Source organism: Bradysia coprophila (assembly GCF_014529535.1).
Source record: "Bradysia coprophila strain Holo2 chromosome X unlocalized genomic scaffold, BU_Bcop_v1 contig_79, whole genome shotgun sequence".
Taxonomy (NCBI): domain Eukaryota; kingdom Metazoa; phylum Arthropoda; class Insecta; order Diptera; family Sciaridae; genus Bradysia; species Bradysia coprophila.
Window position 1 is genome coordinate 626409 of NW_023503370.1, and position 18717 is coordinate 645125.

The window sequence follows — 18717 nt, forward strand, 5'->3', positions numbered from 1 at the left end:
ACCGCTACTTAATAAACAGCTCTTACATGTGATCTATAGTTTCTACTAAAGTTAAACCATACTGTGGACTCATTGAATTTAATTTCCGTAAATTTCTGTTTACAATGTAAGTTTTACATATTTAAGTTTGATATGATACGCTAACCTAAGGTAAAACAAAAAGCGATACAAGAACAAGCCTCTATATATTCTTCCATGGAGTTGGATATTTTATATCTCTAAATGGAGACTTGGCTGTTTCTCAAACTAAATACGTTTCATGGTATAAAACAAACCGACTCTCCGACCAGAAGATTTTCTTTTCACACAAAAGGGGTTTACTTTTCGGTTGACCTTTTTTTTCTGTTTCATTGAACCTTTGCCATTAAATTATCATATAAAATATAATATACGCCCATAGCAGAAGTGACTTGAAAATATACAGAAGTAAGTCTAAAGCCGAAAAGTCTGGATTCTGTGTGAGCACATATTGTTACGAGAACGAGATTTTCATTATGTGTGTTATCGTGTTCGAAATGAAATGAATAAAAATGAAAGAAGGGTCTTTGGAGAAATAAGGTTAAATGTTATACTTTCTTCGGTTCCTTGGGTTTTTTCCCTTCTTTTCTTTTCCTTCTTTGATGAATGATTGCGAATTGTACATAAAGTAAAGCGAATAATAAAGATTTGAGTCTCGATCGGTGGATTATTAGGATTTGTGTGGCTAAATTTTCGGCGCAAAACAAACAGTATATTTACATAGTACATCATTATGCAAATGATGTTTTTACTCGAATATCAAAATTTCACCCATCATTTCAGCTCCATTAGATAGTAATCCGAAAAGTGCCTCTCGAATTGACTTTAAGGCACTCAGCACGTTTTAAGCATAGAAGAAGCAGAACGTTTCTTTGTGGCATTGGAATAAAACTACTTTCAACCGTATACTTTGTGAACTTACACTGTAAATTCACGCCGTAAGTGTGCCTAAAATTTGAATTTTAATTGAACGATTCGATGAAAAAGTGAACCGAAAAATACATTTCAACGCTTCATTGTTTGAAAATGACGCTACGTTAGAAAGACGCATACGTTTGTAACACGTCGAATTGGACTCCCTGAGTAAGGGGAAACCTATTGTGGTTGTCTAGAGATGCCAAATCCGCGGAAAAAAACATAGCTAACGCCGACCCGTACGAAACACCTATTCGTATCAAAAGCCTTTAATGTGAAACTCTTCATTTCTCTTACTTCATTTTCTTCTCTGCTGAAAAACTATTCTCCCTTTAAAATCACTTACATTATCCACTCTTTGCTTTGTTATCATATACAACTAAATTGCCGGAGGCAATATAGACAGCCCCGTACGAAGTCAAATTTCATAAATTCCTATTTAAACAGCTATATACCGCTATATTTACCTATATTTCACTGTAAATAAACATTTCACAGATAAATATATGCTATTATATAGCTCTATATGCCTGTATATAGCTCAATATAGCTGTATATAGGTATATATAGATGTCCGTATATGGAATCCCTGAAACCCCACACACATAACAAATTATTTCCATGTTAACAGAAACTCTCTAAGTATTATTTTTCCCAAGATATTTCTATTTTACTAAAATCCAATATGGTCGCCGGCAGCCATTTTGTTAGGAGACCGGAAATAGTACCGACGCTTTACATTCGTTAATACCTTTCAAACAAAAAAAAAATCATGAAATTCGGTCAAAATTTACTCGAGATATTGTCAAAATACACCACGTTCACTGTACTTGCGAGTAGCCAGATAAGAGCTCACTCCAAGAGACCTAGCTCACGCTCCGGAGAACATAATTTCATAAAAAAAAATTTCTCTGATTGGTACGGTCAATACCTATCTAATAAAGCTAAAACAGACGAAATATGTTCAAATGTGGCCGACCTACAAGCAAAAACTGCTTGCCGCCCTGTGCCTGTTCCACACCAAGGGGTCTAACTCACGAGTCGGTCATCCGATTTCCCTAAACTTTTTTTTTGTCGATCGGTATTGTAAATACCTTTTTTTTTACGTATCCCTTACAAGTTTAACGTTTAAATGTCCGGAGATATCTTCGAAAAACCGTAAAGCACTTATTGGGCCACAGCTCGGGAGGGGTCGATCCAAAATCACTCATCTTCGAACTTAGCCTGTCTTTTGACATTACCAAACGGGAAAAAAAAGAATTTTCAAAATCGGATGCGTTTTACTCAAGTTATCGTGCAGACGGACAGACGGACATTTTTTTTTCCGCGGATTTGGCATCTCTAGACAACCACAATAGGTTTCCCCTTACTCAGGGAGTCCAATTCGACGTGTTACAAACGTATGCGTAAACCTATAAGACCCCAGTACTTCGTACGGGTCTAAAAATGTCCGTCTGTCTGTCCGTCTGTCCGTCTGTCTGTCTGCACGATAACTTGAGTAAAACGCATCCGATTTTGAAAATTCTTTTTTTTCCCGTTTGGTAATGTCAAAAGACAGGCTAAGTTCGAAGATGAGTGATTTTGGATCGACCCCTCCCGAGCTGTGGCCCAATAAGTGCTTTACGGTTTTTCGAAGATATCTCCGGACGTTTAAACGTTAAACTTGTAAGTGATACGTCAAATAAAAGGTATTTACAATACCGATCGACAGAAAAAAAGGTTATGGAAATCGGATGACCGACTCGTGAGTTAGACCCCTTGGTGTGGAACAGGCACAGGGCGGCAAGCAGTTTTTGCTTGTAGGTCGGCCAAATTTGAACATATTTCGTTCGTTTTAGCTTTATTAGATAGGTATTGACCGTACCAATCAGGGAAAAAAAAGTTTATGAAATTATGTTCTCCGGAGCGTGAGCTAGGTCTCTTGGAGTGAGCTCTTATCTGGCTACTCGGCCGTACAGTGAACGTGGAGTATTTTGTCAATGTCTCGAGTAAATTTTGACCGAATTTCATGATTTTTTTTTGTTTGAAAGGTATTAACAAATGTAAAGCGTCGGTACTATTTTCGGTTTCCTAACAAAATGGCTGCCGGCGGCCATATTGGATTTTATTAAAAGTGATATAAAGTGGGAAAAATGATGCTTAGAGAGTTTCTGTTAACATGGAAATAATGTGTTAAGTGTGAGGGGTTTCAGGGATTCCATATATGGACATCTATATATACCTATATACAGCTATATTGAGCTTTTTACAGGCATATAGAGCTATATAATAGCATTTTCCTCTGTGAAATGTTTATTTACAGTGAAATATAGGTAAATATAGCGGTATATAGCTGTTTAAATAGGAATTTATGAAATTTGACTTCGTACGGGGCTTTCCGCGAAATTGCCTGAAATCAATCGTCCAAAACAGGTACACAAAAAGTTTTTTCATGCTTCGAGACGAAAATGAGGGCAATTTTTCGAATTTTCTCGGGTTTCCGGCCCTCTGCATGAAAACTTACATGTGCACCTGTTAGGGACGGGTGATTTAAGGCACTTTCGCTTGTAAGCCTCACTTCGTTCGGCCTACAATCCGCGAAATTGCCTAAAATCAATCGTCCAAAACAGGTACACAAATAACCATTGTAAGTCCGATGAGAATAACCGAGTTATTGTGTTAGCAAGGAATTGACTAGGTGTTACAAAAATTTTCATACACCTAAGATTTGAGGTCCTACATTCATACATTAGTGATCATTTCATAACAAAAACATTTTCTAATAATTTGTATCACTGAGATCCTGAAGTTGTCGTGACCGTGACCAATGTATTTCTTGATAACTTCGTCAAGTACTTTTATTTAAAAAAAAAATCAAAACGAAAATAGAATTACCTCCCAGAAAATCATTTGGATATCTAACCAGACACTCTTGAAATTGTTCCAATAAATATTGTTTACCTAAAAAGTGATAGACGAAAATCAACCGACAACGAAAATAAGATTCCTATTCCACTGAGGTAAGAATTATTTACCGAGAAATATCCACTTTCCATTAGAAAAGAAATGAGTTAAATTTCGATATGGAAAACTTTTATGGCGCCAGCCACGTGAACGAAACGTGCAATGAATCAAAAATTTAAATCAATTTGCATATGATCAGAAAAATGAGATGGCCAATTTTTTTTAGATATTTCAATTCGGAAATTGACATATTCAATTTTGCTTGGCATTTGTAAGGTATTTCCTGGAGACTGTTATCCCATACAAATATACGTGCTTATTATGCTGTGCGATTGGAAGCAACGTCATACACAGAATCCCTATCTCGGTCTGCATCTCTCTTTCTCTCTCTCCTGTTGGTGGTGAGCTTTGATCTCATACGATTTATGGTTGCAATTTTATATTTGAATTTCTTTTAAGTTAGAAATGTCTGTAGGGTATGTGATGTTATAATAACAAGAAAATCATAATACAAATATTAGATTTAATCCCACAATATATATGTTTGTGTAGGCGTTGAAATGCATTGCTCGCTTGGAAACTTGTGGTTCCGACGTGTGAGAAGTTTGCACCATAACAGATTTGTTTACCGGTCACTTGGCCAAGGCTGTCACTTCACAGATTGCCCGATCGGGTGTAAGGTCCGACTCCATTATTTAAATTCTATTCTGGTGCCTGCTTGCAGTATGCAGTATTTTAATTCTTGCTATTAGTTATAAAGCAAAAATCTCCTATCAAGTTAGACTGGTCTTTATTTTTCTGCTTCATGCATCCAAAAAGCATAAACGCAACCAAGCTGTTTTGTAGGACGGTATAAGTGTCACGAAAGTTGGAGTTTTTGTTCGTAATATTAACTGAACACCTAGACGAAGAATAGTATATTACTTCCGAGGTTCCAAGTTGTGTATTTGATAAGTGGGGTGTTACAGCCCGACCCGAAGGGGAGGGCTGTATTCCCCACTTGTCAAATAACAACTTGGAACCTCGTAAGTACAATGCTTTACGTGATTAGGCAATGTAAATGAAAATGGAACATGCCGTAACACGTAAAATAAATAAATTCCAACTCATCATGCAGGTAAGTATTGAATGTCTTCTATCTTTTCAATTCGGTTTAAGTTTAGTACGAGTTGATGCCGAAGCAATCATCTTTGAAAGCTTGGAAATGAAACTACCATTTTCAATCGTACGACATAGTAGATTACATTGGATGCTGCGGAGGTAGTTCATTACATGAAAATAAGTGAAAAATGCAAAATTAGAATTTTTTGGCCATTACATAGGCGTTGATAGAAGTTTAGAAGTTGAAAAAACAGGAATTATGGCTACAGACAATTGGCCGACACTTTTAATTTTGTGTTTTTTTGTTACTTACTTTATTTTCTAATTTTTTATGAATTTGTCTATATTGATATGCACTTTATTCAAGTCACAAAGTTTGTAGTATCGAAACTAAAACCACATCGCGATGAACTGTTTCGATTTCAATGCTACAAATACCTAAAGAATATTTCATGTGATACATCTTTGCTGATATGTAATGAAAATCTCCCTGGCATGTGATGAATTTTTATATGAATTTTCCTTCACTTGTTATCTAATGTGATGACTACTTTCCGCCGGTTTGAAATGTACATGTAACAAAAATATTCCGGTGAGATAGGCAATAATTAGCACATTACTTACCAATGTGACAAATGATGGAAATAACACTTGTTGTGTGAACTATTTAGAGAAATACTATTTATATCATTTGCCTCATTGGCAAGTAAGGTATTTTATCAAAAAACTTGAAGTAAAGTTGTTGTTCCGTGAAGTAAAGTTAACTTTACCTCACGTTTTTGAATAAAATATTTTCCTTACAGTTGAAGGTTTTTGCTGCTGAAAATAGCTGTCTTTTGTGTAGTGATGAAGCACTACAAGTGTTATAACGCTGTACTAATACCCTCTACTCGGATAAAGCAAATTAAACTTAAACCTGCAGCAAATATGTTTACGACTCAGCTTTAGTACCATGCCACCACATAATCTACAGCATAAAGATGATAAATTTTTAGCACTGTGCAAGGGGCTATATTTTAATATTAAAAATGCAAATCATAATGACTCGTAATTATCACACCAGACACTGTGTGTGTATTAGCACGATTCAGGAAAAAAATACATCGTTGTTATTCCGCTTGCAAATGTGTTAATCTCGTTATTATAAAATGAAGAACATGTTGCGACAGTTTTTAATCGAAAAAAGTACTTCCCTGATCTACGCAAAGTTAATCAAAATTATTTAAACAAATTTCAAAAACAGATTTTTCACTGATGTAAACATGACATTTCAAAGCCATCTATATTTACAAGCGTGCGAGTATAATGTCATTCTCACTGTCACCTTGTTTTTTTTTTTTTTGTGCAAATACATAATGAAAATCGTCTCTTTGTGTTCTTTAGCGACAAAATTTCAACAAATCTTGATTGCTCTGCTTCGTTGACAAACGAAGTACTTGTTAACACATCGATTTTTGGTTTTCCAGATCTGCCACTTATAAAGTTAAGTTTGCTTACATTACATAAATAGGTGTTTGCCAGCAATTGTTATCATTTAGTGTTTGCTTTATAGAACACATTTACACATTTGAGAGAAATCATGATGCTTATTCCGATGATAATAATTGTACATTTTATGTAAATAAAGTATTTTATTTTTTAGAATTTTTTTTTATATTTTTTTAGAAAATTTAGTAAGTTATAACAGCATTGGAAATATTCATGCTGCGGTTCGATCGAAGTACTGCTTATAGCGACATATGTTCGTCCGAAAAAGTAACAAACAAAGCCAACAATGGAATTTCATATATTTTTTCGGTCGCAATCGAGTGTCTTTGTCATCGCATCAAAAACTGTTCAGTGTGGTATTCGAGATATGGATACACAACACTGCTGGTGTTATGGCACTGCACTCGATATGATAATAACCCATGCGTCTCTAGCATTAGAATGTAAAATGTCAGAGTTGGATAAAATCGTTACATTGTATGTACTACAATGCAATTGATAGGAATTGTATTGTTAATTCTGACGATAACAATCAAATGACTTGTGTTGAATATGTTGTCGAAATTACATCAGTCAATCAAAAACAATTTTTGGACGAAATATGCCCAATGAGAACTTTAGCTTCTTGATCATTGACCCGGTTGATCGTAGAAGTCCGCTTCAGTATCATTATAATCAAATGTGATCGAAGGCGGCGGATGTTGATTAGTTATTAGATTGTCGAATCGAGTTAAACATCAAAATGGAAGCTGATGGCACTATTTGGTTTATTGGAGAGATTAATGAGTTTTTTACAGTCGAAGTGCCTACATTTGGTGATATTCTTCGATGTGTATTTTATCATCGTAATGTTTACTCGACGAACAAAAACAAAAGTTGCACCGATGTCGGTAAAAAGCTCGTAAATCATTGGGACCAGTTTGATAAAGAACACGTTGCGGAGAGAGATGTGGTTCAAAGAATTAAAAATCTCCTAGATTTGTACGACTCAGTGAGGAAAGGAAAACACCGAAGGACGTCGAATCAACTAAATTATGAGGATCAGTTTTCAAAAATCATCAATCGAGCGTTCGACATCGCACCGAAGATAAATTATCATCACCGGAATAAGCATCAGGATTTCACTCAAATGCAAAGTGTAGACCCTACATTCATTGCATCAAACGACAGTTATGATCATCAGAATAAGCATCACCAATTGGTTCCAATCGATCGTCAAATCGATTTTAATCACATCAAAACGGCTGAAATCGGCGACTCAATTGGCATTGAATTGGACGTAATTGATTCAGACGAAATGGAAGATGATCGCGATACAGATTTTGAGGAAAGTTTATCTCCGTACTACAAATCACAGTTTTCTATCAACATGCTGGAAGAGCAAAGCGACGATGACATTGTCTACAAAATCATAAATTCACCGGATGTATCATCTGCCCTCGATCGAACCAACACTTCCAGTGGCAGTTTCGCAATCATCTTAGCAGCAATTGCTAGAGTTTTGGAAGTTGATTTAACTGAATGTGTATTTTCTTTATCAACCCTCCTACGAAGACGTGAAGCTCACCGAGAGGCAATAACAACCGTTGTGAAAAATGAATTTCTCGCTTCTTTAAAGTCGGGCTTGGTAGTACATTTCGATGGTAAACGGTTGAGAGATTCGACGAATGACGACAAAGAAGAACGTAATGGTAAAGTCGACCGAATAGCAGTTGTAGTAACTGGGTTGAATATACAAAAAATACTTTCAATAGCGAAATCAGACGATGGAACAGGATTAATGTTGGCGGAAATTGTTTATGAACAGTTAGAAGCCTGGTCGATTCTTGATTATGTAGTTGCTATGTGCTCGGATACAACAAGCGCCAACACAGGTTGCTACAATGGAGCTTGTGTTCTGTTTCAAAAAAAACTGGAACGAAATGTGATCTACTTAGCGTGTCGACATCATGTTCTCGAAATTAAAATCGGTGCAGTTTTTGTTATGCTTTTCGGGGAAACCACTGGTCCGCTTACTCCCATGTTTGAAAACTTTAGGCGGGACTGGTCACAGATCGACAAGACATTGTTTAAGGTAGATACAATTTTATCGAAACCAGAATCCATCATTTGCTTACAACAGTCCGGGTATTTTCTTCATTTACAGCCTCTTGACATAAAATTATTCAGAAAGAAATATCTGAAAGAATTGCGAATCGACGTGATAAGCTACATTGAAACCGTGCTAGCGACAAAAGACAAGACATTTATTCCCCGAGGCGACTATCTGGAAATGATGCAGCTATGTTTACTGGTTTTAGGAAAACCTCTTCCTGGATATACATTCAAGTTACCACATAACTGTAACAACGCCAGATGGATGGGTAAAATTATTTACAGTTTAAAAATTTTCCTCTTTCGCGACCAAGTCAACTTAGCTAAATCCGAACTGGCTAATCTGGAAGAATTTTGCACATTTTCTTGTCTGATTTATACGAAGCATTGGATTCAGTGTTGTGTACCAAGCAACGCACCGGCGAACGACTTACACTTGTTAAAATCATTGAATCAGTACAAGCAGGTTAATGCTAAAATAGCGAACTGCGCTATCGACAAATTGCAGGATCACCTGTGGTATTTAGGGTCTGAGTTGGTGGTGCTATCTTTGTTCTCCGATAAAGTTGAAGACACAGTTAAAACGCGAATGTTTGAAAATATGATTCGCTTAGATGACAAACGATGGACAAATCGGGACTACCGACTTACATTTGACAAGAAAATTTTAAAGAAAGATCTCTCAGACTTGGTCGGCCCGTCGTCTATGACAGTTTTAAAAAGCCTCAAAATTAACGTTGATTTTATGTTCCAAAATGAGGTGAAGAAATGGAAGGAACTGGCTGAATACCGAAAAGCAAAGGAAATTGTTGACTCATTTAAAGTCGTAAATGACACAGCCGAACGCGCTCTGAAAATTATGACGGACTTCAACGAATCGCTGACATTCAAAGAGGAAAACAAGCAGAACTCTATTCAGGTGGTCGAAGACAATCGTAAACGTATTCCGAACTTGAAGAAAACAGTTCTGTCTGGTTATACCCAGAGACATATGATCGATGACGCGTGATATAATAGCATGATCTAAGAATTTATCATTTCTCCAACAATTTCACTTCATTCGATCCATATTCCAACAATTTTCGTCCTTTAAACTAATGCTCGGATCGGGTAAGGTTCAGGTCACATAAAATTAACTCAATTTTGTAGCATATAGCTCACGCATAGATCCCAAGGTAGCATGATTTGTGGCGGAAGGCGAAGGATGTGGCTTTACGGTACACATGCTGGTATTACAGTAGGGAACTTATTCGTTGACAAGTCTTTAAACAGAGCAAATTCGGGTTGAAACCTGAATCTGATTCGGGTCCAAACCCGAAGTTGATTTGCTTAAAGAATTATCATCGAATGCGTTCCCTACTGTAGTAACCAGTATCTACAACGTAAAGCCACATCTTTCAGCTACAAATCATGCTACGTTGGGATCTATGCGTGAGCTATCGGCTACAGAATTTAGTTAATTTTATCAGACCTGAACTCAACCCGATCCGAGTATTACTTTCAACTAAATTTTCAAGTTTCAATTAATTTAGTGAATAATGTTTGCCTTGAATTGTAATTAATTTTTTATTTTCGTAAATGTAATGATGGCTTCGGTTTGTAAAAAAAATGAATTCTTTTTCTTAATAAAAAAAAAATGTTCGAAAGCACGATCCTTAATATTTTATTTCTTTGTCGCTGCAGCACTGTACCGGCTCGAAAGGAATGACGGCTTAGATTTCTCTAATTGTCAATATTTGATGATGGCTGGCTGCCAGTTAATGAATTTTGACATAATTTTTGCCGTTTTTTAAAACCATGGCGCAGCTTCTGCAAATACTTTTTTAGCCTAAATAATATCACGATATGTTCACGACTGAATGATTTACCGAAACATACATTTGCAAGCTGAATTCGTACAACAAATTTTTCTGGTGAGACGGGCTAGTGTGTATATATAGTTTTATGTTAAAATATGAAACACCGTACATTAATATGAATAAAAACCAAATTAGTTAAAAGATTGAACCAACAACGATGTTTTATGGCATCATATCAATCTTAGTTACATTTTTTTTGCCTCACTCTCCCTGTGCGTTTTATTTCAAGAATATTTTACGTAGAAAAAAACTGGGGTACTATGGAATGAGAAAAATGGGAAATGTGATGGATTCGCTTAAAATCTGAAAGAAACCAGTATCCTAACAACATTTTAAAGAAAAATGACAAAATAAAATTGACTTTGTCAATCTCATGCACGACTGAATCACTTTCGAATAATGTTCAAAGTGAACCAGAAGGATTTATCGCAATGCGCTGTCTTTACGAATAATAGGCAGAAGTTGGTCTTTCTAAACAAAAACAACACGACTTTTTTGTCACAAATTGGAAACGAAAAGGATTTTTTTTTCGACAACGAATATTAAATCTATAGATACAGGATACAGTGCGCTTTTCATCAGACAATTATTTTTTTTGGCGCGTATACAGTTTGTATTATGAGTCCCAACCGAAAACAATTTCTATAATCTTGAAATTTTCCGAATTATTGAAAATTTTCTTGAATTACTCGATTATACCTAGAAACTGACCGAATGAAATTTGATTGTCTGTCCCATGCGAAAGTTGACGATAACATGGCAGTTGGCTCACAATATGCAAAACTTGCAAACTTTAGATGTGGCAACTCGATGTATTAGTTATTTATGACATCGAGTGCGAAGTTCTTTATTATGACACATCGTGAGCCTAATCTAGTACTTTGCACCGAGATTGATACAACTTTTTATGTGACAGCCAGGGATCTAAAGTTCTCAGCTTTCGAACATTTTGATCTCGAATTGCATAAAGCACTTTGCACCTCGATTGCATAAATAACTATTTCATACCTAGGATCCAAAAAGTGCGACTTCGACTCCAGACCTCGCCTTCGGCTCTGTCTGAAAACCTCTCACACGCTAAAAAATACTTAGGACCTGGAGACATGAAGCGTTTACTGAAATGGGGTGGCGTTGCAATCCTTCAGTAACGTTTCTCAGTAAGCTATGGTACTTAAAAATATCTTCATTTCTATAAAGGGACAGGTACACTCGAACTCTGTAATAACTGTTTTTTTTTCGCTTGTATCTGCAACGCATAGACTTTAGCAGCACAATTACGCGAATCTTCATTGTTCCACACATAATTTCCTCTCCATTTCAGTGGATTAAACATCATCATTCAACATTCAAATGACAAACCCGATCCGTTTACCTCCTAATTATGTGTCAGTGCAGCTATGAGTTTCGGTCTAGTTCGGAACACAATAAAATTCTGTAATGACACACAGAGGTTACATAAATTTTTCCATTCGCATATAGAACCTTTATTCACCTAGGCAGCCAAAACTATGCAAGCCATAGTTAATTAAATTTAAATCATTTATCATTCCTCTGTAAAAGTTTCGGTACACAATATTATCCTACCTCAAAATACCTTTCATTTTACATCCCCCAAAGCAAAGAATAACCAAAGCCACGCTGTGTATAATTCTAAAATTAGCCATGCCACATTAAATCTTCTTCTTAATTTATATTCAAAACTCAAAACATGTTAAAATGTGATGTAGGACTGAAGAGGAACGAACATTCATTTCATGGCTGTTTTCCGTACAAGTATGAATGTTGATATATCATGTGGGACCTAAATTCAGTGTTCCGTGTTCGTCAAGTTATAGTTGAAATTTTTGCAAGATACAAAAGGATGAAAAGCACGTAAATATTCTGTTATACCTTTCCGGATAATAGTTAAACGTACATGTGAAATAATTAAGTTTAAACGTAACATGGAAACTATGGAATATTTTATACTTTATTTTGCCACCCCGTGCAATATCGTATCGTTCACGGTGTTCTAATTATAATTATTGTTGTGCATGTGTAATACGTTCTTTGTACGAGATGTGCAATAGCTGATGAATTAGTGAATAATAATAATAATTAGTAAGACCAGACCGTCGTGTTGTCATAATCACAGCAAGGGATTTATTCATTACCAGGAAAATAATCGTAACATACACTGAAATACACTGAAATCCGTTCGGACAGGATTGGACATACCGAGGGCATACAATCATTGGTCGTGAAAAAATTATGTCCGATTTCAGCAGGTTGCTTTTCAAACGAATCCCTCACGACTTTCAAATTAATTAATTTATAGAGTACTTACACAAAAATGAAATGCACAATGGCACAATGCATTCCACAATCCACATCTCTAATCAACTTTCGTTATTTTGTTCATGTTCATGCTTTCGTCGACTTTTACAAAATATTATCAAAATAATCCCTTCAGATGAAAATAAAATGGGAATCATTCTTCAAATATGGTTTTCATCCCGCTCAATAACATATTGCTTGCGTGCCGACGACCTACCGTTTCCGATTCGATTTTAGAAAAAGATTTTTCTTCTTTTATTTTCCCATCGATCTGGATTTGCTATTCAACAAAGAAGAAAAGGAAAAAAAAAATTTTGGAAAAGGAAACTTTTCTGTGAAATTTTATTTTTAAAAACGTCCTTTCATATGATTTGATTGCCGTTTGAAGTAGGAAATTGTTTGTATATTATGTTCTATACAGCTTCAGTCATCAGTTAGGGACCATAAAAATGGACGTGTTGATGTGTTTGTTGTGCTTGATTCATTGGTCTGTAAACAATACAGTCGATCTTTTTGATGAAATTGTTGGGGACTAATGTGGAAATGTTACGCAACACAGCAATACTTTTGCAAATGTATGTTATTGTTACGTTTGACTTCATTGGTATTTCTAACCTTTCTGATATTTTAAAAATCTTTCATTTCATTGTGGTCTTAGCCCGTACACTTCTTTCAATATATCCATGCAAACTCTTCTTTAAATTGACTTTCATTAAAATTGCTCAAAGAAATGTAGAAAGCCTCTATCCGAGGACAGTGCTTTTAAATGCTTATGTATACGACTATCATTGCGTATCTTTGAGAAAACCGGTATAATTTAGAAAAAATCCAGAAATTCAAGAAAATTTCGACAAAATTTCGACAAAATTTTCAGAAAATTTGAGAAATTCTTATTCGGTTCACTTGAATCTTAGAATCGAGGAAATTCACAAAAGTTGAAAAAAAAATTAGGAAAATTCGAGAAAATCAAGAAAACTTTTCTCAAAGACATTTATCTAATACAGCCGGAGGATTTACCTGTATATAACTATAAATGGACATTGTAGCTCAAAACAACTGTATATTAAAGCCGGAGACACATCCACCACCTAGCAAATCGCTTCTCAATCACGTTTTGACATCAGATCCTCAAACATCATTTTTTACTACTACATTTCATTTGAGATTTGGGACTATTTTTAGGATTTTTTTTGGAAAAATAGGGAAAATTAGAAAAGTTGGGAAAACTTGGGAAAATGGCGAAGGTTGGAAAAATTTGGGAAAATAGGGAAAATAAAAAAAACAGGAAAATTGGGAAAAAAAAAATTCCTCAAAATAGTCCCTGTTTGAAACCTAATATGTCGACTGTCATTCATTTTGTTTGGAATCTGGAAACACTTTCATACAAACCCGTAAATCGATTTTTGACATTTTCCATGTGAACAGTGTGGGTAGTAGCTTTCATTATATATGTTTATAAGTTGTTTCGGTGGCTTGGTGTCCCACAACAAGTCGCTACAAGTCGTTTACACGTCTCAGCCTAAGACTAATAAGTCTAGCCTAGTTAGTCTTTGTTTTCATCCCTTTTGTCACATGACCGATCTTGCTCATCTACGAGCTAAAACAGCCTTTGTCCATTAACATTAGAAATGATTTTTGCTGCTCACTTCGTGGCCTCTTGGCTTCGCTCAGGTCTAAATATGGATCAGTTTTAAATGCGGTTTACTTTTATAGCAACTGCAATCTACATTGTAAAGTAAAATCAAGGCAGCTCTCTAGCAACTGCACCCGGGTTGTCAACAACACTTGGAGGCCAAAAATCACCCAGTGTGCCCTGCAAATTTCATAATGTGAGAAGTATTTATTACTAATGGATATAATGAACCAGTGCCGTCTTTAGCTTTTGGGCGCCATCGGGCAATTGGAAAAATAGGCGCCATCTGTTAAAGTAAAATATTTTTAAAGGATTTCGGGCTCCATTTTCTTTTACTCTACTTCGGACGCCACGGGTATTTGCCCATTTTACCCATATGGAAAAGGCGGCACTGTAAATGAACCAATACTACTCTCTCTAGCAGACAGACTCTCAGCTATCTGAGTCAAATTAACACCTTATTTCTTTGTATTCAACAAACACTATTCTACATTTTGACTGACTGCGCTGTAATTTACATGTAAACTCCAAAGGCTACTTGAAACTTTCACCACCTTAATAAAAGTAGTTTTTTGCTAGAGAGAGTATTGAATGAACACATAAAGAAAGCAAGGCACATTAGGTGATTTTTGGCCTCCAAATGTTGTTGACAATCCGTGTGCCGTTGCTAGAGAGCTGCCTTGGTATGGTTCATTATAATGCAACCTAAAAGAAAATTTGCTTAGTAGCAGCGAATTTTTCCTGTGCCTAAAATATACGAAGCACAAAGGAGTCCCCAGTTCATTTAAAAGTTATAATGTTGAACATATTAACTAACAAGCAACATCCTTGTGTGGATTCTCAAGCAAAATTCAACGGTCCGGGAATCCTTTGTGAATATAATGATGCCACGTGTACACCAAAACCACGCACACACAATGTATACAGCATACGATGTATAGCTTCGTTCCTGCCTGTGTACAGCACATAAACAATTTTATTTTAAATGTTTTCTGATTTTATATACAAATTGGTATTTCAACGCATTGCTTTCCGTTCTGGTTCAATTCAAAACATCAAATCAAATAACTGCCATTATATCACTCAATTGGCTTCGATGAAAATTTAATAATATGAAAACATATTAAATTTCTAACATCAATGTGTACAATACGTTTATAGTAATTTTTATGAAAGTTACAGTTCATTGTCGTGTTGTACAGCGTCGATTATTTGTATCACCCGTACGACTCCCGATATCCGTCAAGAATTCCATCGAAATTTAGTATGAAGTGGGTATGCAACACCGCAGAGGTACGGGTGGTTCTCCGGGTGTGACATGTAGAAGTTATCTAGAAAGCTCCTTGTTCATACACAAAATCGAAAAGCCCTTAGAGAATCGACCGGAACATTTAGGACAGTCAGACCAAATAATTTAAAGAACCAAAATCTAGCATAATAAACCAAACTATGTGAACAGGATTCTACTGATCATTTAGTTTTTATTGCAACGACAATGTTATATACTCGTCGAGTCCGAAATTATTACACACAAAGTTAATTTTCAGCATTCTGTTCTGTATAGGTTAAAATGATACAATTTCAAAACGTTGAGCATGCAATGCGGGCTCATATGGAATGCTGTAATTTCACACACAAAATACCAGTTGCAGAACAATGCTGTAAACTTTATCGATTCGAAACCACAAACGCAACTACAGAACCATGAACTGTCTGGGTATTCCATCCGGGTCTGAAATTGTGTTTGTGTTCAAAGAAATTTTCTTTTTATTTCATCAGAAGAAAACTCCTTTAATCAAATCAACCTTACATATAAATAAAGATGCACAGTGTTGTATACGAGCGTATACAAGCAGAGGCAAGGATATAACGAAAATCAATATCGTCAAAACCATAGCAAAAAAAATCGTATCAGCAGCAAACAAAGGAAGAATGTGCAAAATAAACTTACGCTTGATACGTATACTGTCCATATCCGTGCATGAACATGTATCTATATTCATCGATGGGTTCAAAATGTAATATCGAAACAGTTTGGTGAACTGTAGAAATGCTTACTTAAACTATTGCACAGCTTTCTTGTGGGTTGTCAATAAATCGAAATCGACCGAAAAATGGCTAATAACCAAATCTAATTGAAACCAAATAAAGTTGCCCCTTTTTTGAAATATGGACCGTTTTGGGAACATGCGTTTCATTTGCAGCTCGTAAATATTTTACTACTACTTCAACTTGAGAAAAAAGGTCTTTTCGGATTATTTTTTTTCCTATTTCGTTGAATGATGCTGACTCCGGTTGCCGAACGAAGTGGTTTCCGTCAATATAAGGACACTTTAAATCAAAGCGAAGAATGTCTCTGTTTTGGAAAAATAAGTGTTATGGATGGACGTTTGGTGACCTACGATGATCATTTGTGTGACTCGCTGGTGTGATAAATTCGATTTTTATGTAGCACTTTGAGTGTATGGCAGAATGTAGTAATATTGTCATTTACATCACAAGTGATAAAACCTGAAAACAGTCGTGTTTTCGTGTGAATCCGAGGAGAAGCCGAGGTCAATCAACATACATGACTTTTAATGAGGATTCCGAGTTAACAGATTTTTTATGCTCGAACGAAATGCATGAACTAATGAAATAGTTATTTAAGCCACTGAGTCTCCAGTCGGGGTTTAAAAGAGCACTGGAAGACTGGGTCAAGCGTAAACACGCAGTACGCTGGGAAGCGTATAATGGAGGGGCTCACACGAAATGCTTCTTCCCTAAGCCTAACAAAAAATGGGCCAGAGATTTGTTCAAAATGGACCGAAATCATGCGAAATCATACTACTCTAGAAGAGTAGTAGGAGTGATTGCCCCAAATTTCTTCAACTAAGTCGCAGGATGCTCGGAGACTACGAGGTGGTTCCTTCGGAAATTGCTGCAATAGGACCTGACATCTTAGAAAGGCTCCTATAGGCAACAGGAAGGCTGCCATGATTTACATGATGACCGGGAATGGAAACAAAGGATCTGTGTTTCGAGATCTTAACTGATAAATCTAAAGCCACTGAGTGACAAATGCTTCTTTTGGGCACTAGAGGTGTATATTATTGTCATACGACACCGCAGGCAGACTGTAACCATGCACATCGTTGCAAACAATGATATTCTCAAATATGGCAGCGGAAGTTTTACTTTTCTTCGCTGAAACGCGCAACGTATCATCACATTAAATCTGTTACTCATTCTGTTGATAATGTCGCCCAGTGTTTGATGGAAAATCTTCTACTTCTTTTGTTTCACTGTAAGTTTCTGAAAGGTTGGTTAATTAAAGATAATGTCGACGAATGTTACCTGAGGTTTCACATAAAAGCGAAGAATTACCTTTGAGCGAGCCTTTGAGGAATATATTTCCTTTTTGCCAATTTCTCTTCTATTAAATTAACTGATTGAATTTCACGGAAATGCTTTACTAAGAATGTATTGAAAAGAAAATATTTATTTGCTGCCCATATCAAATATTCCAGATTACAGATTATAGAAAATCTCACAATAAAACTAATTTTCGTATCCACTTTTCATGTACGGTGTAATACGTTTACAACCGGAATAAACGAAGAAAAAACAACAACAACATAACAAAAAGTGTTATGTAAAGAGAGGAAAAGGTATCCAAACACACAGGCATAATAAGATTTAAATCCAACCAAATTGAGAAGAAATAAAAATAATCCCGAAAAATTTTTCCAGAGGAAATGGATTGCGATTTATTTTTATTTTTTTATTTAGCAAATAAAAGCAGCAAGTAGAAGAAAAATCATATGGCTACGGAGACTCGTACGATTCGGTTCAATTTATTTGAGCTTCATTTAATAATACAAAATTACTCTTACGGTCCAGTCATCCATTTGCATCCATTGATGAAAGAAAGCAATTAAGCTAAATCAGGTTCCAATGCTCTTCAGAAGTATATAAAAAGCTCAATAATGCTTTGTTCTGAGATTCATCAGACAGACCGGGTCAAACGACTCCCGTCTTGTTGAGGTGATAGTTCAGACTTGCATGTTCCGTCAGAATATCGATCAGTGTGCGAAGCCTACCTTGAACCAGGTTGAGAAGAATTTGATGGTATTTCTATTACAACCGACGATTCTTTCGATTTACTAGTCGCTGCTTTTCACCAACTCCGATAGCCTCTTTGCGCAGCAAAGCTTTGATCAAAGCATGACATTGTCGATTGATTGGGTTTCTAACACGGAGAAACATCGGGACACTAAACTCGATGATCTTGAGCGATGAAAACGATTCTATTGACCCACTGTTCCTACAGATAAAAACTTTCTTACCTCTGATCAAAATGGACCATCT

At 35.9% G+C, this 18717-nt stretch overlaps 1 protein-coding gene across 1 annotated transcript; it reads left to right on the forward strand.

Moving 5' to 3' along the window:
• Window positions 1-6868: 6868 nt before the first annotated feature.
• On the forward strand, window positions 6869-10292 carry LOC119070390. Its single transcript, XM_037174710.1, has 2 exons — window positions 6869-8539; window positions 8612-10292. The coding sequence occupies exons 1-2, from the start codon at window positions 7208-7210 to the stop codon at window positions 9566-9568; spliced, it is 2289 nt and encodes a 762-aa protein (XP_037030605.1). The 5' UTR covers window positions 6869-7207; the 3' UTR covers window positions 9569-10292.
• Window positions 10293-18717: the final 8425 nt, after the last annotated feature.